General features: G+C 41.0%; 1 protein-coding gene across 4 annotated transcripts in view; it reads left to right on the top strand.

Annotated features, from left to right (window-relative positions):
- Window positions 1–27,967, top strand: part of SORCS2 (sortilin related VPS10 domain containing receptor 2) — an 849,371-nt gene that overhangs the window by 738,857 nt on the left and 82,547 nt on the right. For all 4 annotated transcript variants that reach the window (XM_030564483.1, XM_030564482.1, XM_030564485.1 and 1 more), the window contains exons 9-11: window positions 7,601–7,780; window positions 20,748–20,894; window positions 22,381–22,483. In XM_030564483.1, the coding sequence (XP_030420343.1) occupies window positions 7,601–7,780; window positions 20,748–20,894; window positions 22,381–22,483 (430 nt within the window). The remainder of the gene's footprint in view (window positions 1–7,600; window positions 7,781–20,747; window positions 20,895–22,380; window positions 22,484–27,967) is intronic.

The raw sequence follows: 27,967 nt of genomic DNA, 5'->3' as shown, positions 1-27,967 counted from the left end.
TACTGTGAGGAACTAGTTTACACCCCAAACATATCCCTGGTCCCTGGTCCTGTAGAGCTGACCAGTGTCCAGTCCCATTGATTTCAGTGTGAACACAGGGAATATGAGGTTTCGCCTGATATTATGGTAGAGTCATGTTTAGAGCTGAATAAATTTTTTGACCGAAACTTTTTATCACCAAAAAATTAAGATTCAGATTAACTGAAACATTTTGTGAATTTGTATAGATTTTGCCAAATTGTTTTGGCGGGGGGGCAGAAACAAAGTACTTAAATTTCTCTGTTCAAAATAACGTTTTGTTTCAAAATTTACTTCAGTTTTATTTTTAAAAATATAAAAGTTTCTTTAAAAAAATCAAAACAAAATGTATAGTGTCTGGGCAAACAAAATATTTCATTCTACCCAAAATGATCACTAAAAATTTTGATTTTTTTTCAGTCAACCCAAAATATTTTTTTTTCAGTTTTTAGATCTGCTAAGTGAAGTGAAAAATCACACAGCTGTAGTTATGAGTGAGAGGGATGATGAAGAAAGGGAGGGTATGACAGGATTATCTGGCACAACATAGCACACAAGAGTGGAGTTTGAGAAAACAAGGGTTGAGATCTAGACAGAGAGGTCTTATAAGTGATGAGGATGAGCCTGAACTATATTACTGTTATTTAGTGTGTGCTCAGTGTTGTACAAAGCACATAGGGAGACGTCGTCCCTGCCTCAGAGAGCTTACAACCTAAAGAAGTAAAAAAAGCAGAGGCAATGCAGTGAGGTGACCTGGATGATCTTTTCTGACATGGGTTACCTTTGGGAGAAGAAGTGAGCTTTGAGGAATGATTTCAGGGAAGGAGGGGATGGCACTTGGCATAGTGAATGGGGCATTCCAGGCATGAGGTCACATGAAAGAAGGCATGAAGATGATCGCAGGATAAGGAGCTGAACAGAGTGTGAGGTGGGATTGAATGATGGAACAAAGGTGTTACAAGTACTAATGAGACCAGGAGTGAAAATGATATGCAAGATAGGAAGCCAGTGGAGAAATTCCATTAGAGGGGATGACATGGTTGAAGAAGCAAGCAGGGAAGATCATTTTAGCTGCAAGGAAGATCAGTTCTGCCACAGGGGGGCCAAATGTGCAACTCTATCATTTAAATATGGAAATGAAAGTACTAGCGGTCAAATGTTACATGAGCACAGCAAATATGCTAGAGTACACCAAAACCTGACTTGAGACAGTAGGAGGATTCCAGGTTCTTGAGGACTTTTAAAGTCAGTGGAATGGCCCTGAGCCAATGAAATCAAATAAATAATGTGAAGGTAGGAAGGTTAATGGCAAATTAAGAGAGCAGCATGGCTTTGAATAGCCTGCAGAAGGGAAGAATGAATGCGTAGCTTACAGAATCTGCTGAGATCACAGCGTGACATAGTATGGCTGCGGGCAATGAATTAGATATAGCAATAAAAATTGCCTTCTTTGGAAAAAGATATTTTCTCTCACACATAATATCTTACCAATTAAATCTTTCCCTACAGACAGGAAGTCCTGCCTAGCAACATTTGCTAAGGGCTCAGTCTTGCAAAGTGCTAAATGTCCCCTGTGAAGTGCTGAGCACCCATTGTAGTCAATTGGAACTGAGAGTGCTTAGCACCTTACAAAACTGGGCCCTAAGTCTGTTAGCTTTTATCCTTGATGACCATTTCTCCAGCTTAGCTCTAATAGTGGAAGATAGTAATATGAGCAAGGAAAGGGAACAGGAGGGGGCGTTTATTTGTAACTTTCTTTTAGCTTGGTTTGCACAACTCATGTACCATTCAGAAGTTTAAAATATGTTTTAGAATCAGGTACAAAATTTGCATCTTTCCTTACTTCAGTTAATTTCCTCAGAGTTATATCAGCAAGATTTGGCCAGACGATGTTTCCCAGGACTGTTGGAAGTAATGGGGTTGTAAATGCTTGGGGAAATATATTGAAATAGACAATGGTGAAAAGATATCAGTAATCCTGAACCGAAAAATAAAAATCTGCAGTGTAAAACCTGAATGGAACAGACTATGCCTAGGGGTGAAAGGCAGATTTGGTTACCCTCTGTTTCATAGATTCATAGACTCTAGGACTGGAAGGGACCTCGAGAGGTCAACGAGTCCAGTCCCCTGCCCTTATGGCAGGACCAAATACTGTCTAGACCATCCCTGAAAGCCATTTATCTAACCTACTCTTAAATATCTCCAGAGATGGAGATTCCACAACCTCCCTAGGCAATTTATTCCAATGTTTAACCACCCTGACAGTTAGGAACTTTTTCCTAATGTCCAATCTAAACCTCCCTTGCTGCAGTTTAAGCCCATTGCTTCTTGTTCTATCCTTAGAGGCTAAGATGAACAAATTTTCTCCCTCCTCCTTATGACACCCTTTTAGATACCTGAAAACTGCTAATATGTCCTCTCTCAGTCTTCTCTTTTCCAAAGTAAACAAACCCAATTCTTTCAGCCTTCCTTCATAAGTCATGTTCTCTAGACCTTTAATCATTCTTGTTGCTCTTCTCTGGACCCTCTCCAATTTTTCCACATCTTTCTTGAAATGTGGTGCCCAGAACTGGACACAATACTCCAGCTGAGATCTGACCAGCACAGAGTAGAGCGGAAGAATGACTTATCATGTCTTGCTCACAACACACCAGTTAATGCATCCCAGAATCACGTTTGCTTTTTTTGCAACAGCATCACACTGTTGACTCATATTTAGCTTGTGGTCCACTATAACCCCTAGATCCCTTTCTGCCATACTCCTTCCTAGACAGTCTCTTCCCATTTTGTTTGTGTGAAACTGATTGTTCCTTCCTAAGTGGAGCACTTTGCAATTGTCTTTATTAAACTTCATCTTGTTTACCTCAGACCATTTCTCCAATTTGTCCAGATCATTTTGAATTTTGACCCTATCCTCCAAAACAGTTGCAATCCCTCCCAGTTTGGTATCATCTGCAAACTTAATAAGCATACTTTCTATGCCAATATCTAAGTCGTTGATGAAGATATTGAACAGAGCCAGTCCTAAAACAGACCCCTATGGAGCCCCACTCGTTATACCTTTCCAGCAGGATCAGGAACCATTAATAACTACTCTCTGAGTACAGTTATCCAGCCAGTTATGCACCCACCTTATAGTAGCCCCATCTAAGTTGTATTTGCCTAGTTTATCGATAAGAATATCGTGCGAGACCATATCAAATGCCCTACTAAAGTCTAGGTATACCACATCGCCCTTATCTGCAAGACTCGTTATCCTGTCAAAGAAAGCTATCAGATTAATTTGACGTGATTTATTCTTTACAAATCCATGCTGGCTATTCCCTATCACCTTCCAACCTTCCAAGTTTTTGCCGATGATTTCCTTAATTACTTGCTCCATTATCTTCCCTGGCACAGAAGTTAAACTAACTGGTCTGTAGTTTCCTGGGTTGTTTTTATTTCCCTTTTTGTAGATGGGCACTATATTTGCCCTTTTCCAGTCTTCTGGAGTCTCTCCTGTCTCTCATGATTTTCCAAAGATAATAACTAGAGGCTCAGATACCTCCTCTGTTAGCTCCTTCAATATTCTAGGATGCATTTCATCGGGGCCTGGTGACTTGCAGGCATCTAACTTTTCTAAGAGATTTTTGACTTGTTCTTTTTTTATTTTCTCTTCTAAACCTACCCCTTTCCCATTAGCATTCACTATGTTAGGCATTCCTTCAGACTTCTTGGTGAAGACCGAAACAAAGAAGTCATTAAGCATCTCTGCCATTTCCAGGTTTCCTGTTACTGTTTCTCCCTCCTCACTGAGCAGTTGGCCTACCCTGTCTTTGGTCTTCCTCTTGTTTCTAATGTATTGATAAAAAGTCTTCTTGTTTCCCTTTATTCCTGTAGCCAATCTGAGCTCATTTTGTGCCTTTGCCTTTCTATCCTGCCCCTGCATTCCTGGGCTGTTTGCCTATATTCATCCTTTGTAATCTGACCTAGTTTCCATTTTTTATATGACTCCTTTTTATTTTTTAGTTCATGCAAGAGCTCATGATTAAGCCAAGGTGGTCTTTTGCCACATTTTCTATCTTTCCTACCCAGCGGAATAGCTTGCTTTTGGGCCCTTAATAGTGTCCCTTTGAAAAACTGCCAGCTCTCCTCAGGCGTTTTTCCCCTCTGTCTTGATTTCCATGGAACCTTACCTGTCAGCTCTCTGAGCTTACCAAAATCCCCCTTCCTGAAGTCCATTGTCTCTCTTTTGCTATACTCCATTCTACCCTTCCTTAGAATTGGAAACGCTATGATTTCATGATCACTTTCACGCAAGCTACCTTCCACTTTCAAATTCTCAACAAGTTCCTCCCTATTTGTTAAAATCAAATCTAGAACAGCGTGCCCCCAGTAGCTTTTTCAACCTTCTGAAATAAAAAGTTGTCTGCAATGCAGTCCATGAACTTATTGGATAGTCTATGCCCCGCTGTGTTATTTTCCCAACATATATGTGGATAGTTGAAGTCCCTGATCACCACCAGATCTTGGGCTTTGGATGATTTTGTTAGTTGTTTAAAAAAAGCCTCATCCACCTCTTCCACCTGGTTAGGTGCCCTGTAGTAGACCCCTAGCATGACATCACCCTTGCTTTTTACCCCTTTTAGCCTAACCCAGAGTCTCTCAACACTTCCGTCTCCTATGTTCATCTCCACCTCAGTCCAAGTGTATACATTTTTAATATACAAGGCAAAACCTCCTCCCTTTTTCCCCTGTCTATGCTTCCTGAGCAAGCAGTACCCATTGACACCAACATTCCAATCATGTGTATTATCCCACCAAGTTTCAGTGATGCCAACGTCATAGTTGTACTTATTTATTGGCACTTCCAGTTCTTCCTGCTTATTACCCATACTTCTCGCATTTGTATATAGGCATCTAAGTTCCTGATTTGATCTTGCCTCCCAGTTTTGCCCTGATCCTCCTTTCTCTCTGCCGTTATAGCCCACGCTCCCTCCTATTTCCGACCCATCTCCCAGCATTCTGATTCTTTCCAGACACATAAAAAGTTGCATCTGACATCTTGAACAGGATGAGTACACACTCCACTTTCTTACTTTTCCACTTCCTTACTATTGATAGTTGCAATTGGAAGAGAAGAGTTAGTGAAACATATTAATTAGTATAAACCCCTCCAGTCTGGCCTTCTTGCCTTCCAGCTGTCCCCTGCTAGTCTGTCCAAAAATCCTATGTTAAAGTCATCTTCTTCTCTCACTATTCCAATCATGTGAACTCCTCCTGAACTTCCATTGACTTCCCATCTCCTAACACATAAAATTAAAATGCCTTATCTTGAGACACAAAATTGCATCTATTTTTGCATCCACCTACTTCTCTGCTCTCACACACCTCTTCCCAATCCTCTTGCCTTTTCTCCTTAGTGCTGGATTCTTCTCATATTTACATCAGTGCAAATCAGGAGTAACTTCATGGATGTCAGTACAGCTGCATCAGAGTAAAACTGATGTAAATGAGATAAGAATCAGATTAGCCACATCTCCCATTCTCAGCTTTGTTCCCCCTGTGTCTGGTACCAGTCTCACAGTTTATCTGAAAATTGCTTTATCTTTTCTCCTTTAAATTCATGTGTAAACTCCACATCGCTAAGTAATCCCTCCTCCCACATTCTGATCAATAGTAACACTCAGGGGCACCCTCTTTTGCACTGTTGTTCTATGTTTCATCCTGCATTTGCTTTTCTCACTTTATTTAGATTCTAATCACTTGGGGCAAGAAGCATGTCTTATCTGTGTTCTATAAAGCATTGTGTATGTATATGACACGTTATAAGCATTTTACTATAATAATGCTCTTAAAACATCTGCTGAAGGGCTGCTAATAGCTATGATAACAATTTAAGGGGGTTTTAGAACTTTTCACTAATGGATACCCTTTCATACTTTTTATTCCTATACTCTTTTGTGATTTATTTCTCCTCCCCCTCCACCCCTGTTAATTGGATTGTCAGCATAATTATTCTCAGACTGTGTCAGAGAAGGCAAATATGATGATTGTCATAGGTTATGGTGAACTACCAGATGTTGCATAAGCATCCTCTTGCTTATTTATGAATAGTGCTGGCAATTTTAGACAGTAGAGTTCCATTGGTGGGATTCTAAAAAAAAAAAAAAAAAAATCTACTTCTGATTCAATACAAAATTTTAATTGCAGGGCTTTGGAGAATGGCTTTGAGATCAACTACATGTGACAGATTTTATCTACAACAGAGACCTTTCCCACAGGTTCATTTGTTTTGGCAGATGTATCAATGACATTTTTAAAATAATTCAGAGTGGTGAATTTGATTCAATGAGACATTGAGGTTAACTCCTTTTATATACAAAAGTGTTTTTGTCTAGCTTTTCATTATATATACCTTCCAAAGAGGTGCTTGCTATGCAGTGTAATCATTCCTGTATATAGTCACCTCTTCTTCTGCACCTAGTCAACTCTTGTTACTTCTATGTAAAGAAATAGAAATGTAATAAAGGTGCTTGTTACATATTTACTCAGAAGTCATTCCCTCCTGCCACCTATCTATTTTTGGAAGCTCGTCTCTGAATTCCTTCTAGTTTGTCAGTATTTCTCCATTAATAAGGTGACCAGAACTGAATACAATATGCCCGGTGTTATTGCAACCAAGTTCATAGAATGGGGTAATAATCTCTTTCCCCTGATATGATGCTTCTGTGTATGCAGCCCAAAATTGCATTGGCCTTTTTGCTGCCATATCCTATAGCAAACACGGGTCCAATTTTCTGTCCGCTATTGCTGTCTATTTCAGCATTGCTACTTCCTAATTTCTTCCTCTGATTGAATGTTTGTGTATTGGACTATTTTCCCCAAGAGGTATTAGCCTGCATTTTTCCCTGCAGAGGATGGAGAGAGGCTATTGCAATAATCCAAGCATGACATTATTGAGGAATGAATTCCGAATTTGGTTGTTGTTATTTAATATTTTTATTACAATAACACTCAGTGGCTCTGCTGCGCTCAGTGTTCTTCAAATACATAGAAGGACATGGTCACTACCACAGAGAGTTTGTTACTTATTCTCTAGGTCCCTTTGTAATATATCTCTGTCCTAACTGGTGGTTTCCTCTCATCCTATTTTAGATCTTCAGGAGATTTCATGGACTTTTGTTTGTCTTGTGAAAGTAATTCACATTCTGTGTCCCCTCAGTCTTAGGCATCTCTGCTGCAAATGTGAATATTGGTGGAGGTTTCATGATGCTGAAACCCGTTGATTAGTCATTGGTTTAAGAACTCCAGCTCATTTCCAGTAAGAAACAAAAGCACCTCCTTCAGGCGTTAATAAGTGGTTTGGATTCCAAATTCTAGGTGAAAATTCTATATCCCATAATCTGAGAGAGCTAGGATATAGTAGCTTTCCTAGTTTTTAGGCTGAGAGAGCTCATACTCGGGGATCTTTAAGGTGTATCTCTTTTCTCTGGCACTCGACTCTCATGACCAGTTTGTTTTTTGTCAAGTAGGCAAGATAGTATCTTTTTTTTTAATTGCCAATTATGATAAATCTTGTATCTTATTTCTTTTTCTGCAGGATTTACAGATTATCAGTACAGATGAAAACCAAGTATTTGTGGCTGTTCAAGAATGGTACCAGACAGACACGTACAACCTGTACCAATCTGACCCACAGGGTGTATACTACTCCATTTTACTAGAGAATGTCAGGAGCACTAAGCAGCCAGAAGAGAATGTCCTGATAGATATTCTGGAGGTAGGGTGCTGTGCAAATATTAGAACTTTTGTTGCTTTCTGTCTCTTCCATTGTCTCTCCTACTTTATGTTGTCATCAACTCTAATTATGAATGTAATTAATTTGATAGTGATAACATTCTCCCCAGTTTTCTAGAGTGATGAGAAGGGAGTACTGTATTACTCTAATTCTCCCTGTCTCTCCTCTTCCTCCTAAAGTGTTGGTTGTTTTATAAACACACAGTTTCTTAAGTTTCCAAGGATGTGTAGGAAGAAGTTTAGTATTTTTCATTTTCTTAAAATACGGGGTCTGGTGTTATTTCAAGTACCGAAGAGTCAAGTAGTGAGATTCAGTTAGCACTAGTTTGTTGTGGAAGGAGGAATATAAACAGCTATGAAACTGCCTTATGTAACCAGATTTAGCTTCTAGGCAATACAACAATACTCCTTTTGCCTTATATTTGTTTTACAATTTGTCAGCATTTCAGATGCTAGCTGCTTTGTCTGAGAAGCCAATGAATGTAATTATCAGATACTATGTAAGTCCATTTATTGAGTTTTTCTTACATACTTTTTTTTTTTAAACCAGGAAGCCTTTTAGCCAATAGGGTCACAGAAAATAGCAGTTGTATGAGCCTAGTACTGGGTCTTTACATGTTGACCTAGAGAAATGAAGAGCCAACAACATTAGATTGAGTCAGACCACAAATCCTTTTGCTTTCTGTAGGCATTTTTTCCTGAGAGGCGCTGCTATGAGAGGAGCCATCCTTGCAAATACTCAACTGTGTATTTTAAACCTGCAGCAGTTGGCTAAAGAAAAAATGGAAAAATAGAAGTTTAGGAAAAAATTGCCATCGGTTCTCTTGTTCAGAAGAATGATGACAACACCTGAATTTAATAGTCTGCTTCCTCTGCAGCTTTAAAAAATATTCTTACTAAATGAACCAGGCTTCTTTGCAAAGGAGTCGCAATACTCCTTAGCCTGGCACGTATGCAGGGGCGGCTCCAGGCAGCAGCATGCCAAGTGGGTGCTTGGGGCAGCAAGCCACTGGGGGCGCTCTGCCGGTCGCCGCGAGGGCCTGCGTGAGGTCCGCCAAAGCTGCGGGACCAGCGGACCCTCCACAGGCAAGCCACCGAAGGCAGCCTGCCTGCCGTGCTTGGGGCGACAAAATGCCTAGAGCCGCCCCTGCACATATGGTTAGGAAGTAGTTAAATGAGTCTCTCTAGTATTGTAATTGGAGGGGGGGAATGATGGCATGCTCCAAACTTTTCTAATCTCCTCCACCTTGGTATAACTCCCTCTCTTTCAACAGACAAGGAGGTGTGACATAATTCCCACCCTCCCATTTCACACATTGAATACCGAAGCGGGGGTTCTGTGGGGAACAGAGGGTATGGAAAAAGGCCACCTTCTTCCTCTTGTGTAATCAGAGTCCTGTATGCTGATTTTAATGACAAAATATGTTTTTGCTGCTTTTTGCTCCTGTTAGCGCAGAGCCAGCACAGCTAAGAGGAAGGAAGCTCGGTTCTCTTCTCCTCTGACATCTTCTAGAGCATGGGTTCTCAGTTGGAGGTCACAAAGAGGTGTTAAGGGGTCACAACCACTCCACTGTTCCCTTATTACTAAGGAACTGCCAGTATAGAAAAGGCTTGGGACTACTGGTCTTGAGTATTGTTTACTAAAGTCCTTTCAGTTTCACATGTGCAAGCCCACTGAGGTTCAGGGAGTTGCAAAAGTGTCACTGAGGGCAATATCTGTCCTGTGGAACCTCTATTATTGGTGGTGCGCAAAAAGGAGAGATCCTAGATTATTTGCAAATTCCAGTTTTAGTTTGTAGAGCTGGCTTTAAAAATTACTTATAACGGCACATATTTAATAAGGAATGATTGAGAGACAGTAAACATGGAACCTTACAATGCCATTTTTATGTAGCCAATTTGCAGAGAAGAGCTGCACTGCACATGGAAAAATTTCTCTGCCTACACGTAGAAAGTTTAAAACCTGCAGATCTTTTCTGCTACATGGTGAAATACAATTAGTGATTGTTTTCTTTACTAGACTGTGATGAGCAAGTAATATTTACAAGAGTTCTTTTGTTTTGACTTATTTACACTGTACAAAGTAGTTAATAAAAATAAGGCTGCTATTGTGTTTAGGGATTGCAGGACGATCGTTAGTTTTGGGTTTTGTTTCTGACTTGGGATATCTTGCAGGGTGTTTCAGTAAAAGTGTCTTGGAAAAAAATCTTCAACTCCAAACACAGACAACTCTCAATAGATCAAGAATTTCTCTTTCAACTAATGTATAATTCTGCATGAAATTTGCAAGTTTGTCTTCCACTGGCCTCATTTCATCCTTTACATGTGCATCTGCTTTATAGTCTTTTAGAGATTTTCACCTGTCTGCATTCATTTTCCTTTATATCCTTTATCTCTTTTGTACAGAACATCTTTTCCACTTTTGTGGCATATGTGTGCAGAGACTAACCTCTAAAATATATGTTTAAAAGAAAGAAAAGCAGTGAGCAGCGATTCAAAGTCAGTATGGTCTTGAAATACTGTACCAAGTGCTGTAAAAGTGAACCAGCCACAAGCTTAACATAGAGATCATTGCAAAATAAGCATGTTGATATCATATTTCATGACATGAGTGGAAACACTCATGAATAAATGTCACAGAAGTGGACACTTAATTTACAGCACACTCATATTGTGCAAGCAATTGCTTATTTAATACCCCAAACTGTAGGCCTTACTCATACATTTATTCCTCAGTCATGTGACTTAGCCCCATTGATTTCAGTTGAGTGTTTGTAATATTTGCACAGTTGTCCATTATGTGGTCACTACACACACTGTATGTTGTAAATTCTGAGGGGCCCTCTGTATGCTCTCCCTTCATAGTAAAATGGCACAGGGAAGTTCTGCAATAGTTACTACAGAACAGATCTGTGGTAGTTAGTATGTATCATACTGTCTAGTCATAAGGAGAAAATGACTGCTGAACAATAGGGGCTGTTGGCTGCTGAGTGCTGTTGAAAATGTGCGGCTTCATTTAGATGCCTGAACAGGAGCTGAATTCTTTTGAAAACATGGTCATTTATTTAGGTGCCTCTATGGGAGCTGCTAAGCACTGAGCTCTTGAAAACCAGGCTTTATATGACTCCCACAGGGCGGCAAAAATGGTAGAACTGGTCCTGGACTCCCATCACCAAACTATCTGAGCACTTCACAATCTTTTTATGTATGTATCCTCACAATAGGCCTGCTAGGAAAGGAAGGACAAATATCCCCATTTTACAGATGTGGAACTGAGACAGAGAGAGAGACTGAGTGAATGGCCCCTAGCAGGTGTGTAGCAAAGCAAGTCTCACATCTGCCAAGTCTCACACTAGCATCTTAGCCACTGGGTGATCTTTCCTCTCTGTGAGCTTTGGATCAATCCTGTATATATTATCACCATGCAAATCCTCAGTAATAAAATAATAATTAGTATCAAATCTATACCATGCTAGCAGGTCTGCTGTCCCATATGTCTGCAGGCAGAGCTGTCATTAATGTTAATATCAAAGGGAGTTTGGATGAGGGCAAAATATACTCTTAAATATTGCAGACTGAGAGAGATGAAAGAGTATGCAGAATAACAATCTCAGTGAAAACTAGCCATTCCTGATCATACCGAGAGCTGATGACACTTATTCAAGTACAAAGCTGTAATAAATCCTCAGATTATGTTAAGCATCCACATGTCTGCTAAAGAGAGGGAGAGAACATTTTGGCCTGAATTCAGGGAATGGCATTTAATCTGGTAAAGTGTTTCTCTTCTTAATGAAAACATTAAAGAATGTGATCCCAAAATCACAGAGTAAGCTCTGGGTTTTAAAAGTCTCACTTGCCTCACACAGAAACTCTCCTTGCTTCTCTTCTTCTTCCTTTGGCGCATCTCTGCCCCTCCATTCGCCCTACTCCCCCAAAAGTAACATTCTGGTCCTGTTATACTTCCATTAGATTCTGGGCCATGTGATTCCTCTGAGCAGGATCTGAGAGCATAGATACCAGAAGGGATCATTATGATCATCTGGTCTAATCTCCTGTATACCACAGGCCATAGAACTTCCCCAAAATAAGTCCTAGAGAAGATATTTTAGAGAAACATCCAATCTTGATTTAAAAATTGTCAGTGACGAAGAATCCTGACCCTTGATAAATTGTTCAAGAAGCTAATTATTCTCACTTTAAAATGTTAACTTTATTTCCAGTCTGTTTGTCTAGCTGCAGCTTCCAGCCATTGGATCGTGTTACACTTTTTATACTAATGCTTATTATTAAATATTTGTTCCCCACATGGATACGTAATCAAGCCACCTCTTAATTTTTTCTTTCTTAAGCTAAATAGATTGAGCTCTTTGAGTTTACTCCTAATACATTTGAAAACTCCTTATTGTCCTCAATTCTGATGACCATAGATTTCTCCTTGTGTCCCTTGGCTTCCCTTAGCAATTTTATAAAAGCAGCAAAGAATCCTGTGGAACCTTATAGACTAACAGACGTTTTGGAGCATGAGCTTTCGTGGGTGAATACCCACTTCCTCAGATGCATGTCATGCATGTCATGCATCTGAGGAAGTGGGTATTCACCCACGAAAGCTCATGCTCCAAAACGTCTATTAGTCTATAAGGTGCCACAGGATTCTTTGCTGCTTTTACAGATCCAGACTAATACGGCTACCCCTCTGATACTTAGCAATTTTATGCAATTCCTGATTTCTGATTTATATTCATTACTATCACCTTCCCCTTTCTTTTGTTTGTTATATATTGTTTTTGTTTTTTCCACAACTGCCTTTGCTTCCCTGCTAAATCAACTTGTGTTTTTTAACCAGTATGGCCTTCTTTCCTGATTGTGGGGTTGTGTCAGAAATCAGTGGTTCAGGAGCCAGATTAACAATCAGCATTATCCAAAAGAGCCATAGTAGTTTGCTGCACATTGATCTCTTTCTTTCTTTTAATATGAATTTTTATTGGAAAAGTTTTATAGACATTTTAAAAGAACAAAAGACAAATATAAAACCAAAGAAATTAAATGAGCATAGCCCCATCGTCTTTAATTATAGTACCCAATCACCCTCACTTCCTATTGAAGGCTAGAGCGCATAATAACTAAACTTAAACAAATATCTAGGGCAAGCCCTGAACTGGAGTAAAATAGCATAGCTGTATTCATTTGGCTGGCTTTCAGTCTTCAATTATATTATTCTTCCGTTCATATTTTAATCTATACGCTGTCTTTGCTGGGTTTTTTATTGCTGTAAATTTAAGAATAAATGGTTATTTTATCATTCAAAATAGCAGTGCATTCTGCTGTTGTGCAAATGATATTAGTATTTTTAGCATAGCTGTTACATTGAACAGGCTAAAATAAACAGCTGTGTTATCTTGAGGGCTGCTATTGGTTTTATTTGCCTCTGCAATAGCTATAACAATATTAGAAAGGATAGAAGGACAGTATGCAGAAAGTAACCATGGGAAAAAAATGAAGACTGGCCATTGCCTGTGGAGGGTCCGCTGGACCCACGGCTTTGGTGGACCTGCGGGAGGTCCACCGGAGCCGCCTGCCGCCCTCCCGGCGGCCAGCATAGCGCCCCCCGTGGCATGCCACCCCAAGCACGCACTTGGCGTGCTAGGGCCTGGAGCCGCCCCTGTGATGAATGCAGTGATGTTGTTTATTATTTGAATGCTGACAATGTGCCTACGTACTGTACAGATAATGGTGCTGACAAGTTCCTTCCATGAGGATTTCACAATATAAGGGTCTATACCACAAAATCTTACTACTAAGTGTAGCGTTTAGTATGGTGAGTAGGCCAAGTAACTTCTCACGTCATAATCTACAAAAGCTATTTAAAAAAAAAATCCAGGTGCTATTTAAAAGTGATGGTGAAGTCCCAAACTAAAACCCTACAAAAAAGTTGTGCAAGAAAAATATCTCAAAACCAAAATAAATATAACAAGAAAATAATTAAAGAAAACCTGGTGCCAGGTCCTCCGCTCAAAGGAGCATCACTGTTTTATACCAACAAGGGATCTGGCACATGGAGTAGTGAAACAAAAATAAATAGAAGCAATTAAAAATATTGTACAGCAAAACTAAGGAATCATTTTAACTAACTACTGAAAATGTTGTTGGGACTTCTAATGGTAGTAACCTAATAAGTTTTTGGATGATCAGGCCCTAAAATTGGTGATCTACGAAAATTCTTTTGAACCTTTCTCTGATAAGTGATAAGTGAAAATTGGTGCCTCAATCCAAAGGATTGCTGTACCTTCTACTACATTAATGAACTTCATTCATACGAGTAGTTTCATAGACTTCAGTGGCAGTATTCATATAAAGTTACACACTTGCCTAAACGTTTTAGAGTGGTTCATATTTTAAGAACTAAAGAAATATGGTCAGAAATCGTAATAGCAGTATGCAGTAAGAAAGCACATATGTAATTGTAGTTATTGCATTAGGTTTCTCAATGTTCTAAATACCAATATGCTACAGAAACTAAGGCCTAGCCTATACTAAAAAGTTAGGTCAACATAAGCTACTGTGTGTCAACCTAGTTGTGCATGTGTCTACATTTAAATTTATTTCCTCCCAATGTAAGCATCCCATTATGATGACACAGTAATGATACCTCTCCAATCAGTGTTGAGAAATGGGCGATGTACCGAGGCCAGTGCAACGCGGGTGTAGACACTGCATTACCTATGTTGACTAGGGTTGCCAGGTGTCCTGTTTTTGACCAGAATGCCTGGTCAAAAAGGGACTCTGGCAGCTCTGGTCAGCAGCTCTAACCGGGCCACTAAAAGTCCGGTTGGTGGCGCAGAAGAGCTCAAGCACCTGCCTAACCTGGCTCTGCGCAGCTTCTGGAAGCAGCAACGTGTCCCTGTGGCCCGTAGGCACAGGGGGCCACCAGGGAGGCTCCATATGCTGCCACCACCCTGAGCACCAACTCCGCAGTTCCCTTTGACCTGCAGGTGAGGGCAGTGTGTGGAGTCACTTGGCTGCCTCTGCGCCTAGGAGCCAGAGAGGGGACATGTTGCTGTTTCTGGGAGTTGCTTGAGGTAAATGCCACTCAGAGCCTGCACGCCACCTCCCATGCCCAACCCCCTGGCCCATGCCGAAACCCTCTTCCACAGCCAAACTCCCTCCCAGAGCCCACATCCTGGCCCTAATTGTCCATCTTGCCGAGCACACCTAGCAGCTCCCCATTGCTTTGTGCAACTGCCCAGATCCCTATGCCAGCTCCAGACATGTTCCAGCCTGGAATAGACAGGATATATTGGATCTCATGGGCCTGTGGGGAGAAGAGCCTGTGCAGACATAACTGTAGACCAGCCATAGATATGGACACCTACAAGCAGATTGAACAGCGAGTGCAGGTGAAAGAGTGAAGGAGTACTACAGGAACCAGCAGCAATGCTGCGTGAAAGCAGTGAAACTGCAGCAGGCATATCTGAAGACCAGAGAGATCAATCCAGTGCCGAGCTGCTGACTTGCCACTTTTACAAAGATCTGCATGCCAAGAAGCCCGAGTCAAAGATTCCTGGCATGGACAATGAGGAGGAAGAGGAGGAGGAAAATGGAAAACATGTGGCCAGGGGATACAGCTATGCTGTGAGCCAGGATCTATTTGAGATTCCACCGCAGTCCAGTCCATTCTGGAAATTAAGCACAGACGAGCCCAGTGCAGGGGAAGGAGACTCGAGTAATCATGTAAATATCGTTCCCATTACAATGATGTACTAATGGCATCTCCGACTTAACAAGACAAAGCTATTGACTTTTCATTCGTTTACTCATACTAGAAGAGGTACCAGTACAACAAAGAGAGGTAGAGTTGTTATCTGCTTTTCATTCCCCTGTAGAGTTAGGCCATGAGGAACATTTTGTTTATGTACATAAGGATGCCCCTTGAATCCTCCTGAGAGACCTTGATGCAACTTCCCTAGAAGTACACTGCAGTCCTCTCCCAAAGATTTCTAGGGATGACTGCCTTATTTCTTCCTCTGCAGTGGGACACTTTCCAAAGCCAGTTGGCAATAACTTCGGCAGGCAACATTGCAGTAAATGGACAAGTGGCATAGAGGTCTGAGCAGCCTCAGAACACCAGCAGCAGCTGTGCTTTCTGTACCTTTGTCATACTCAAAAGGGAGATAACAGCTAAACTCACCACCTCTTGTGGGAAATGGTGCCAGTATTCAATACCATTGCCTTGTACTTATAGTTTCATGCAATTGAGTAACTCCCTCACCCCTGGCGGGACATACTCACCATGGCTGGTGCATGTGCCTATGCATGCCAAAGCAGAAGTGTCAGTAAGCATGTCTTGTGTAAAACTTTAGGGGACCGAGGAAAGGGAGATTTGAATCTTAACATTCTCTGTCCATTTAGACTATATTGACAATGGTACATCTTTTTGTTTTATCTGTTGCTGATGCTGTTATGGCCTTGAGGGGTTTCCCCTCCACGCCTGTGGAATGCCTGAGCCAAATAAGCAAGAGAAAGAAAAGGACTTGGGATGACATATTCAGCAAGATCCTTCAAGGAAGTGCTTCATCAGACCATGAGCAGAGGGCCTGGACGATGAATATTGCAGATTATATGAAGAATGGCCCAGGAGTCCCAGCAGGAAAAGGAGAGGGAGATGCACCAGGACATAATGGGACTTCTCCAGCAGCAAACACAGATGCACAGACTGTTGTGGACCTACAGGTTCAACAATCATGGGCTTGCTTCCCCTCGCAGTCCATGGAGAACTCCATTATAGCGCCTTCCTCAACATTCCATGAAGCATCAGTGGCTGCATCATACCCCATCCACTCCACACAGGGGGACATTAAGGACAACCACAGCTTCACATTCACTGACCTGTGAGAATCATGGTTGTTATATGTGTAGCTGAAATCAACATGAATGTTCTTTCCCCTTCTTAAGCTCCATACATTTATGATATTTGTAATGTATTTGCCATTTCACTTGCACATAATTATTTTGGAGTGTTTTGGTTATAGATAATATAGTATATCAGAGTTGGAAGGGACCTTAGGAGATCATCTAGTCCAACCCCCTGCTTGAAGCAGGACCAATCCCCAAACAAATTTTTTTACCCCAGTTCCCTAAATGGCCCCTCAGGGATTGAACTCACAACTCTGAGTTTAGCAGGCCAATGCTCAAACCACTGAGCTAGGTTATTCAATAACATTTTATTGTCTGGAAAATAATTCATCTTTATTAGTTCCCAATATATCTTGCAGAATGCCCAGCAGTACTGAAAGCACCCAGTTACTTCTTGTTGTACAGTGTGATACATTTCATAGGATCAGTTACAAACACAGTGTAATAATCATAAATGTACACCAAGCACCACAAAATTAATAGATGCATTGATAGTGTTATATTCATAAATGAATGACACAATATATTCATAAAAACATGTCACAATTCCTAACAGGCCCTGAAATAGGAGAACCAGGTAGAGTGGTTTACTGTGACTCACTGTCCAAGTGCCCTTTCAAAGCCTTCTTGAACTGTACAGCTCTGTGTTGTGCTCTTCAAATAGCCTTTGGTAGTGACTGTTCAAACTCAGCAGACAGCTGCTCCACCTCTGCACTCAACCCCCACAGCAACTCCCCCCCTCTTGCTTCACAAATATTATGCAGGACACAACAGGTGGCTATAGCCATTGGGATGTTTTTTTTCACACAGGTCCAATCTAGTGAGTAGATAACGTCTGCATCCCATCAGTCTACCAACAGCACATTCAACTGCTTTTATGCAGCTACTGAATTTCTAATTGAATTTTTTTCTTGATGGTGTTGAGGTGACTAGTGTATGGCTTCATGAGCCAAGGGAGCAAGGGGTAGGCTCAGTCTCCCAGGATCACTGTTGGCATTTCCACATCGTCAGTGGTAATCTGCTGGTCAGGAAAGAAGGTTCCTGCTTGTAGCTTTCTGAACAGTCCTGTGTTCTTAAAGATATGCGTGTTGTGCACCTTCCCTGACCAGCCAACGCTGATGATGAAGCATCCCCAGTGATCCACAAACGCTTGCATAACCAAAGAAAAGTAGTCTTTTGTGTTAATGTACTCTGTGGCAAGGTATTCTTGTGCCAAAATGTGTTATGAGCGCCATCTATTGCTCCACCACATTTCAGAAATCCTGTAGCTGCAAATCCCTTTACTATGTACTGCACATCTCTAAGAGTCTCAGTCCCGCATACCAGGAGACGATTAATGGCTCTGCACATTTACATGAAAATGGCCCCCAAGTGGATTTTACAACTCCAAAATGGTATTCCACTGATCAGTAAGGAATCTGGTGTTGCGAGCTTCCACAGTGCAATTGCCACTTGTTTCTGTGCTATCAGTGCAGCTGTGATTCTGGTCTCTGGCACTGAATGGCTGGGGCAAGCTTGGTATACAAATCCAAGAGTGTGGCCTTGCACATTTGAAAGTTCTACAGCCACTGCTTGTCATCCCAAGACTTCACTGCGATGCAGTCCCATCAATCAGTGCTCATTTCTCAGGCCTGGATGTGAGGCTACACCATCTGTGAATGCCACCAGCAAACTTGAATTGGTTCTCTCTATGTCCTGCAGCAGTCTGTCCTCCACAAAATCATCACACTTCTTGATGAATCAGTTCTTGTGGCTCTGCAAATACTGGAGGATCATGCATCCTGTGCTTGCAATGCTCATGACAGTAGTACAGAGCTGTGCAGGCTCTGTGCTTTTGTCAAAGATGGCGGACAGCGAGGAGAGCAGTATGGGTTTGTGAAATTTTTTAAAAAGGCATGAAAATTATGGGAGATAGATGACATCATTGGATGGAGAACATTGCATGCTGGGAAGTTGACCCCTTGCTCCCAGTCACCTCTGCGTGATTTGTTCTGCCCCACTGTGGATTACCAAAACTTCCCAAAAGAGGGTGCACTGGATGGTACTGAGTTGCATATTGGGATGCTCACCCACAGTGCACTGCAGTGTGCACTGAGACAACCACTCCTGGCGAGTATGCACAGTGATGACTCACAGAGCCAAGTATGCACGTGCACAAGCAGTATAGTAACTGAAGCAGCTTCATGCCAACGTAACATGCATTGGTAAAAGTTTGTAGTATAGACATGCCCTCAATGTCTTAAAATATGTTCAGAAACCAAAAGCACCAACTGTTTTGGTTTTTTTTTAATATCCATTCTCTTTTAAGAGTACAAAAGATAGATCATGCCAAACCAACCTGATCTCCTTTTTTGAGACGGCAACAGATTTTCTAGACAAAGGAAATGCAGTGGATCTAATTTACCTCGATTTCAGTAAGGCATTTGACATGATTCCACATGGAGAATTATTAGTTAAATTGGAAAATATGGGTATCAATATGAAAATTGAAAGGTGGATAAGGAACTGGTTAAAGGGGAGACTGCAGCGGGTCGTACTGAAAGGTGAACTGTCAGGCTGGAAGGAGGTTACTAGTGGAGTTCCTCAGAGATCGGTTTTGGGGCCAATCTTATTTAACCTTTTTATTACTGACCTTGGCATAAAAAGCAGGAATGTGCTAATAAAGTTTGCAGATGACACAAAGCTGGGAGGTATTACTAACACAGAGAAGGACCAGGATATCATACAGGAAGATCTGGATGACCTTGTAAACTGGAATAATAGTAATAGGATGAAATTTAATAGGAAAAAGTGCAAGGTCATGCATTTAGGGATTAATAACAAGAATTTTAGTTATAAATTGGGGACACATCAATTGGAAGTAACAGAGGAGGAGAAGGACCTTGGAGTATTGGTTGATCACAGGATGACTATGAGCCGCCAATGTGATATGGCTGTTAAAAAAGCTAATGCAGTTTTAGGATGCATCAGGCAAGGAATTGCCAGCAAAGATAAGGAGGTGTTAGTACTGTTATATAAGGCACTGGTGAGACCCCACCTGGAATACTGTGTGCAGTTCTGGTCTCCCATGTTTAAGAAGGATGAATTCAAACTGGAACAGGTTCAGAGACAGGCTACTAGGATGATCCGAGGAATGGGAAACCTGTCTTATGAAAGGAGACGCAAAGAGCTTGGCTTGTTTAGCCTAACCAAAAGAAGGTTGAGGGGGGATATGATGGCTCTTTATAAATATATCAGAGGGATTAATATTAGGGAGGGAAAGGAATTGTTTAATCTTAGTACCAATGTAGACACAGGAACAAATGGATATAAACTGGACACTAGGAAGTTTAGACTTGAAATTAGATGAAGGTTTCTAACCATTAGAGGAATGAAGTTCTGGAACAGCCTTCCAAGGGGAGTAGTGGGGGCAAAAGACATATCTGGCTTTAAGACTTAACTTGATAAGTTTATGAAAGGGATGGTATGATGGGATAGCCTAATTCTGGCAGTTAATCAAAGATCAATTGCCAAATTATCAGCAGGTAAGTATGCCCAGTGGTCGGTGATGGGATGTTAGATGGGATGGGATCTGAGTTACTACGGAGAATTCTTTCCTTGGTGCTGACTGGTGAGTCTTGCCCACATGCTCAGGGTTTAACTGATTGCCATATTTGGGGTCAGGAAGGAATTTTCCTCCAAGGCAGATTGGCAGAGGCCCTGGAGGTTTTTCGCCTTCCTCTGCAGCGTGGGGCACAGGTCACTTGCTGGAGGATTCTCTGCAGCTTGAGGTCTTCAAACCACAATCTGAGGACTTCAATAACTCAGACATAGGTTAGGGGTTTGTTATAGAAGTGGATGGGTGAGATTGTATGGCCTGCATTGTGCAGGAAGTCAGACTAGATGATCATAATGGTCTCCTCTGACCTTAAAGTTTATGAGTCTAAGAGTTGGTAAGTATCTGGAATATTCAGTTTCTAAGGAACCTCTAAACCAGGAATGATCTATGCTGAAGAAGTGTTTGCAGACTGGTCATTAACCCTCTTAATTTTATGCTCCAGGTCAGAGGTGTTAAAGGAGTATTTTTGGCCAATCAGAAAATTGATGGGAAAGTTATAACTCTAATAACCTACAACAAAGGCCGTGACTGGGACTATCTGACCCCTCCAATTTCTGATATGAATGGTAAACCAACCAACTGCAAACCCGTAAGTGATTCCTTTTAATGTTTTATTCAATGTGCACAAGAACTATTTGTAGAATATGTTGAAATGTAAATAAATGAACTGTAGTTAAGTCATCTCAAGCACCTAGTACCAAGCTGCATTCTCCTCTCATTTACACCAGATGTAGATGTATGTTTTAGTTTCTCTACATTAAGCATACCTTCACAAGTTACTGAGCCAAATTAATCTCTGGTTTGCTCCATCTGCAGCATTATATGTCCTTTTGTTAGGGCTTAATTTGATTTGTATGGGACAAGTGTGCTCTAATTTACCTACCATGCATCCCGATTCAAGGCAATCATTAATTTATTATTAATTATTTTACACCGCAAGGAACTTGTCTGGGAATAAGAGCAGTTCATCAATAGGATTAAAAATATGAATACTTTTTATTTCTGTTTTTGCATTGTATTGTTTTATCTTAAAACACAATTACCCTATTATGGGGGATGGGAGTTACACAGTTGCCTGGAAATGTAAGTCAAATGGCTAGTCATGTCAAAAACCCTTTACTTTTTGTGAATGGACGTTATTACAGTTTGTTTACATTTTAGTTTTTTTGTTGAGACAGCCCTGACAAGCAGATCCCCTGTGTCTTTCTCACAGGCTCTCTGCTCCACTGGACTCTTAGATCTCTGCATTTTGGGCAGAATATATGTCCGTAGTCAGGGGGACAGACTAATCTTTATCCCTGTCTGCATAGTAGGAATAAAAGACTGAGATTGGGGGAGATGTTGACTCCCTTCAGAAGACTGGGCTACAGCAATACATCGTTCATGCTCGTAGCTGAAGTTGCATAGTTTAGGTCGATCTTCCCCCCCCAACACCCCTCCCCCAGTGTAGACCAGTCCTTAGGGTGTGATCTTGTTCTCAGTGAAGTCAATAGCCACGCTCCATTAACTTTAGTGGGAGGAATATTGAGCTCCACTGTGGAAAGAGCAGAAAGCAGTAAGTTAATTAAACAGAGATACAATCAAACTCACTCCAAAAAAGTAATTTAAAAATATTTTTCATATAATGATTTTTTTTCCTGACAGAAGATGTTTCAGTAGAAATAGTTGTTTTTAATCTAATTCTCCTTTAGCTTATAACTGCATAAAGGCAGCCCAGGGATGATGATAACCAAGAACAACAAATAAATCTTTGGTTTTTTTATTGCTTCTTCCAAAGATCCAAGCAGTTACTCTGTCACAAAGTTATTTTGCGCTATAATTTCACACTGTCTCTTTCTGAATTGCAGACCTTGTTTTAAGGCCATGGAAATATACAGAGCCAGGGTAATTGGTTCCCGCTAGATACATCAGACTAATATTTTATTCTGGACCCTGCTTTGTGAAATTCAGTCACTTCCCCCTTTTTGTAAGGCAGTTGTCACTGCATGCTACTTTCTGATTGTGCATTAATTACCAAAGTAGCAGAACTGCTGTTAACAACTTGTAAAATACTGTTCTTCCTCTTATTCCTAAAGCCTGATTGCCATCTTCATCTCCATCTCCGCTGGGCAGACAATCCATATGTGTCAGGAACAGTCCATACCAAGGACACTGCACCGGGGCTCATAATGGGGGCAGGTAAATGCATGAAAGTGCTTTTTTTCCCCAAAATGTTGTTTCTTGTGGATCATGTTTAGTCTCATGAAGAATAATATATTGACTGTATTATAACATTGCCCTAGTGTGCTTGTGACTGAATACTACTGATTTTAGAGAATTTGACTGGTCAAATGTGATTGGTCAAATTGTTGAATAGGAAGTTATCAACCTTTCTGTTGGGTAGCCTGCAGGAAATGGAAGGAATTATTTATCCCAAGATGTCACAAGTGAACAGGTGCATTGTGTGTATCTAGCTATCAGTCATTTATGGCCCCCACTACCATTGTGTCTGAGTCCCTCACAATCTTTAATGTATTTATTCTAACAGTCCTGTGAAGCAGGAAAGTGCTATTATCCCTATTTTCCATGTGGGGGAGTGAGGCACAGAGAGTCTAAGGGTGTCTTCACTAGCCGCCGGATCGGCAGATAGCGATCAATCCAGCGGGGATCAATTTATCACGTCTAGTCTAGACACGATAAGTCAATTCCCGAGTGCTCTCCTGTCGACTCCTGTCGACTGCAGCGCCACGAGAGGCGCAAGCAGAGTCGATGTGGGAGTGGCAGCAGTTGACTCACTGTGGTGAAGACTCCACGGTAAGTCAATCTAAGAATGTTGACTTCAGCTACATTATTCATGTAGCTGAAGTTGCACAGCTTAGATCGATCCCTCTCCCAGCGTAGACCAGGGCTAAGAGTCTTGCCCAAGGTCACATAGAAAGTCTATGGGTGGAGCAGGGAATTGACTCTAGGTCTTCCAAGCCTTTGGCAATTGTCCCAACCACTGGACTAGCCTCCTCTCTTCATATTTATATGGTGAAATGTTTCATCTTGTTCTGCAGGATCGTGTTCTGGCCACTGAAACCATTGTTCTAATCTAGTATGGCAAATCTTTTTTTTTTCCTTTACATTTACTGCACATATAATTATCTTACCGGTTTTATTAACTTCTTTATCCATGACAAGGCAGGTATGGGAGATAAGGTAAAAGTGGCTATTGCAGCAGTGTGTAGGAGTCAGGTTTGGGTTCTCTGTCATGCTACATGTATGGTATTGCATCAGAGCCGTGGTCCCCAAACCTTTTACCTCATGACCCACCTTACCCCTGTCTGCACTCTTCCCATGGAGCCAGAAGTGGGGCCGCCACGGGCCGAGGCTGAGGCCACTGCTTGGGGTAGGAGCCTGCAGCTATGGCCAGGGGCAGGGTCCCAGGCACCGGGCAGGTAGCTGGGACCCTGGGCATGGGGCGAGCAACCGGGGCCAGGGCCAAGACAGAGCTGGGTGGCACTTCCTCTCTGGTCCCTGGGGTGGGAGGGTCCGGGCCCCAGCTGTGCCCCCTGAATGTTACTCCACATCCCCCCCACAGATTGAAGTCCTCTGCATTAGAAAGAAGTGACTAACTACATGTAACATATAAAATCCCCATAGATATGCTGACCAATCAATATGAAAAATGTCCATATAAATCTGCTTTGCTTTTTTACCTTTGTCAGTCAACAATTCAGTTCCTCTGAATGTCATGTTTCTTCTTCTTCAAGTTACTGAGACATCAGGTTTGAGCTATAATATCAGCTTATCATCTTATTTGGGTTTTATTTTCATATTTTTGTGTCTCATGTTAAATTTAAATTAAACACACTGCGCACACACAGAGCTACTCTGTTTGGAAAAAATATATTTTCTCTCTGTTATTGGGTGTTCTGTCTCAGTTTACATCAGTGGAAGGTTTGACACTATCAGTTACTTTGATAAACACTGGCAGATGCCATACACCTTCCAAAACCAAAATGTAATTGCTAATTATTGTTTAAATTATCCTGTGGCTACTGAAGTGAAAACTGTGGTGAAATCCTCCCCACTGAAGTCAATTGGAGTTTTGCCATTGACTTTTGAAGCCAAGATTTCACCCAGTGTCTTTAAACTGCACTTTTCAATAAAATATCCAAATTAAGTTTTTTAAGTTACAGGTGTGTATCTTGGTATTTTAAAAAACAACAACAACAACAACTTCATAGTATCATAAATCTGTTCTATGTATTCTATTCTTTTCTATGTATGCTCTTTTGTATGTATGCATCACCATAGTATCTGAGCACCTTCCAGGAGTGCATGAAGCAAAGTGACAAACATTGGTTACTTGTGGTTTATTCTTTCTCTCAACCTCTCCATCTGTGTGTCCACTGTCCTGTTTCGATTTGGTAGAGTTGTTTTTGTTTATTTTTTAAAATGTGGGTTTATATCAGAAAAGGCTAAAGAAGTGTGCCTTGCCCTTGGAGTAGAAGGTGGTGAAGCTTGTCTGAGAGCAGCCCCTGAGAAAGCTCTATCTCCTGCAGGGATGAGCTGTATCCTTGTGTTAAAAAGTTCCATTATGCCTGAGGAGTAGAATTGTCAATCACAGTCCTCATCGAGGCGTTTTAGGCAATCTTTTAGTTCTCCTTGGCCCAGGCCTGTGAGAGCTTTGAAGATATGGACCAAGAATGAACTAGATTTGACTGAGTCTAGTTCAAATTCAAATGCTTTCCAAACTATGGGGCTATTCCTAATAACCCTTACCCATGGGAGTAGTCCTTATTCCAAGGAGCAGTCCACTGAAGTCTGTGGGCTATTCTTGTGCGTAAGGACTTTTCCATGATTAGCAGTTTGGAAGAGTTGGCTCTAAATACATGCAGGAGTCAATCCACATCTGAAATACAGCTGTCTTTGGCAGCACAAGGGAGCAACCAGGTACACAGCTGGCAGACATCTCTCTACCAAACTGCATGGGGTGGGAGAGGGGGAAAGTTTGGCCAAGAACACTGGGGCAGACCTATATGCTGATAGAATATGTCATGGAATCATTGATGTCCAAGTCAAGCAGGGAGAAAATCTTGTTTTTGAGGTCTCTCCTGAAAGCCCCCCTACAGAGCAAACTACTTGCACCAGGGAAGAGGAAAGCCCAAGTCAATTAACATGTATTACCTTGGTGTCGAGTCTTCGAAACCTGGTGCACGTAAGCGATGAAATGTAAGCTGTTCAGTCTTATCCGGCAGACTTGGTACAATGAACACACACTTCTCACCAGACATACTTTACACCCAGAGACAGCCTGTATTTCCGTTGGGACCTGGTCAGAGAATTGATAAATATATGCAAATCAGTAAAGGGTGTTTCAGCATGTATGAGAATCAATGTCTTTGGGCCAGATCATGCTCTGAATGAAATAAATGGGAATTTTACAATTATATTCAATGAGAGAAGGAGTAGAATGATGGTGTACAAATCACAGGGCTCAGGATATTGAACTGTACATTTATTTTTATTTCAAATAATTTTACTTAGAGAACAGCATTAATACCTAGAATACTTGGGACAGAGACAATAATAGGATGTTAACATTGCATCATTTTAAGCTCTAGTATTTGTAATTTACGGAATGAAAATTCTACTTTATTAAAATGTCATAAATAGTTCTGAGAAATAATATTGTTAATATTTAAATGTATGTAAATCGTGCAGACAAAATATCAAATGTAATAGCTGCACATTAAAACATTATTTTTAAAACATCTTCTCCCTTTAAGAAATATAATAGGATTTCACATTTACACTCGATTTTACTGTATTTTAATCTTGGCAGAAGCTTCTATGGTATAAGCCATTCAGCGTGGGCCAATTGATGTGTAAATTTTTACGTTCAGCCTTAAACCTGTAAAGGATTCTTGTGTGAAAAATGCTAAGAGAAGTGTATATTTTCAGATTCCAGTTTACTGACTTTCTGTTCTTAGCCTCTTTTCCAGATAATAAATCAAGCAAATAGTGCATATTGAACAAATTGCAGAGGTACAGAACAGTTAAGTTACTCTTTGTCATCTCTGGCCCAGATGTGCTGTATATGTTGTGTTAAAGTTCATGTCTTCATGTATGGAGATTGCATGTTATGACACCATTGCAATAAATGAAAAAAGAACAGACAGATGTTTGACTTCTACCGACAATACAGATTCCTCTCAACTACGCATTGTCAGATTGCCCCCACTCCCCCATTATAAAACAAAAACTTCAAATTGCCAAACAAACACCACTTGGCTGGGGCAGGGCCATTTAACCGAAAAATAGTTTTGCCTTCTTGCTCTATGATGTGACTATTAGCTTTGAAATAAAAAAACTATTGGCTGGCTAGCCCTTGCTTGAAACAAATCACATGACTACATGAGCTAATAATGTGTTAGACATTACAGAAACATCTGAAAGAGGATATGCATGATATTATACTAAATTTGGGGGGGAACACCCCATATTTGAAGAATTTAAATCTATCCCATTCTGTGTTGCATTTGGGTACCCATTTATTTGCATTGAAGCAAGTCTTCTATAATGTATAAAAGAAAAAGATTTGAAAATTAATTAATTAATTAAATGATTACATAACACACATTAATGATTGGAATATGTATTACTAAAAAAAGTTAAAATGGCATGAAAATAAAATAAACATAAAGGTCACACACTGGCTTGGGCCATAGAAGGGGTGTCAGCAATGCTCCAAGTAAAGCTAAGTTTTAAATTGTGTAACAACAGAAACTAAAATTGAGGGAATTCACTTGCAGTAATTCAAGATAGTGAACAGGCCTATTGGCAGAGAAAATTCACATGATCTTGTAAGTTAAGCCTGAAGTGCTTCAGTAGAGGGAGTCTGTAGAAAAATCTTTTAAAAGAGTATGGTGAATCTATACCCCTGAGTGGGGCCAGCTCTACAGTTTTCGCCGCCCCAAGCAGCGCATCGAATTGCCGCCGCGGGCGGCGGGGGCAGTCTGTGTGGCCTTAGGGCGGCAGGCGCGTTTCCGCGGCTTCTGCAATTTGGCGGCAGCTCCTATGTTTAGCTGAAGCCGCCCACGGCGGCAATTCAGTGCGCTGCTTGGGGGCAAAACAACAGGGACTGCCACCCCTTGCAGATTGCCGCCCCAAGCACCACCTTGGAATGCTGGTGCCTGGAGCTGGCCCTGCCCCTGAGGTTCCAGCTGTTAGAGTATATTTTTGGCTTTATGGGTTAAAAAGTGACCTCCTGTGGGCTACAATAGTCTCATTTACAGCTTTGAATGGTATACAGTACAGCTGGTTACTTTTTCAGCCCATGGTGGAATAACTTTTTCAATATAAATTTGAACTGTCATCATAGTAGTAGTATTTAGTTATTTATTATTTGTTTGAATGGAGATAGTGCACATGAACCTGATCCAGACCCCACTGAAGTAAATGAAAAGACTTGCTTTTACTGTGCTCCTATGGAATTACTCCAGATTTATTCTGATGTAGCCAGGGGCAGAACTTGGTCTGAATCACCAGGCAAATAGTGGAGATGGGCAGTGGTGCTGCAATTTGTGTGTGCGTACATTGCATTCAATGAACCCTAGAATATGGATGGGTGGGACTAGAGCGGGGGGGGAGGAATTTTGGACAAATAGTTTATTTGCTGAAAATGTAGTTTCA

Source organism: Gopherus evgoodei, chromosome 5 (assembly GCF_007399415.2).
Source record: "Gopherus evgoodei ecotype Sinaloan lineage chromosome 5, rGopEvg1_v1.p, whole genome shotgun sequence".
NCBI classification, from domain to species: Eukaryota; Metazoa; Chordata; order Testudines; family Testudinidae; genus Gopherus; species Gopherus evgoodei.
This window is presented reverse-complemented; position numbering and strand designations above follow the sequence as displayed.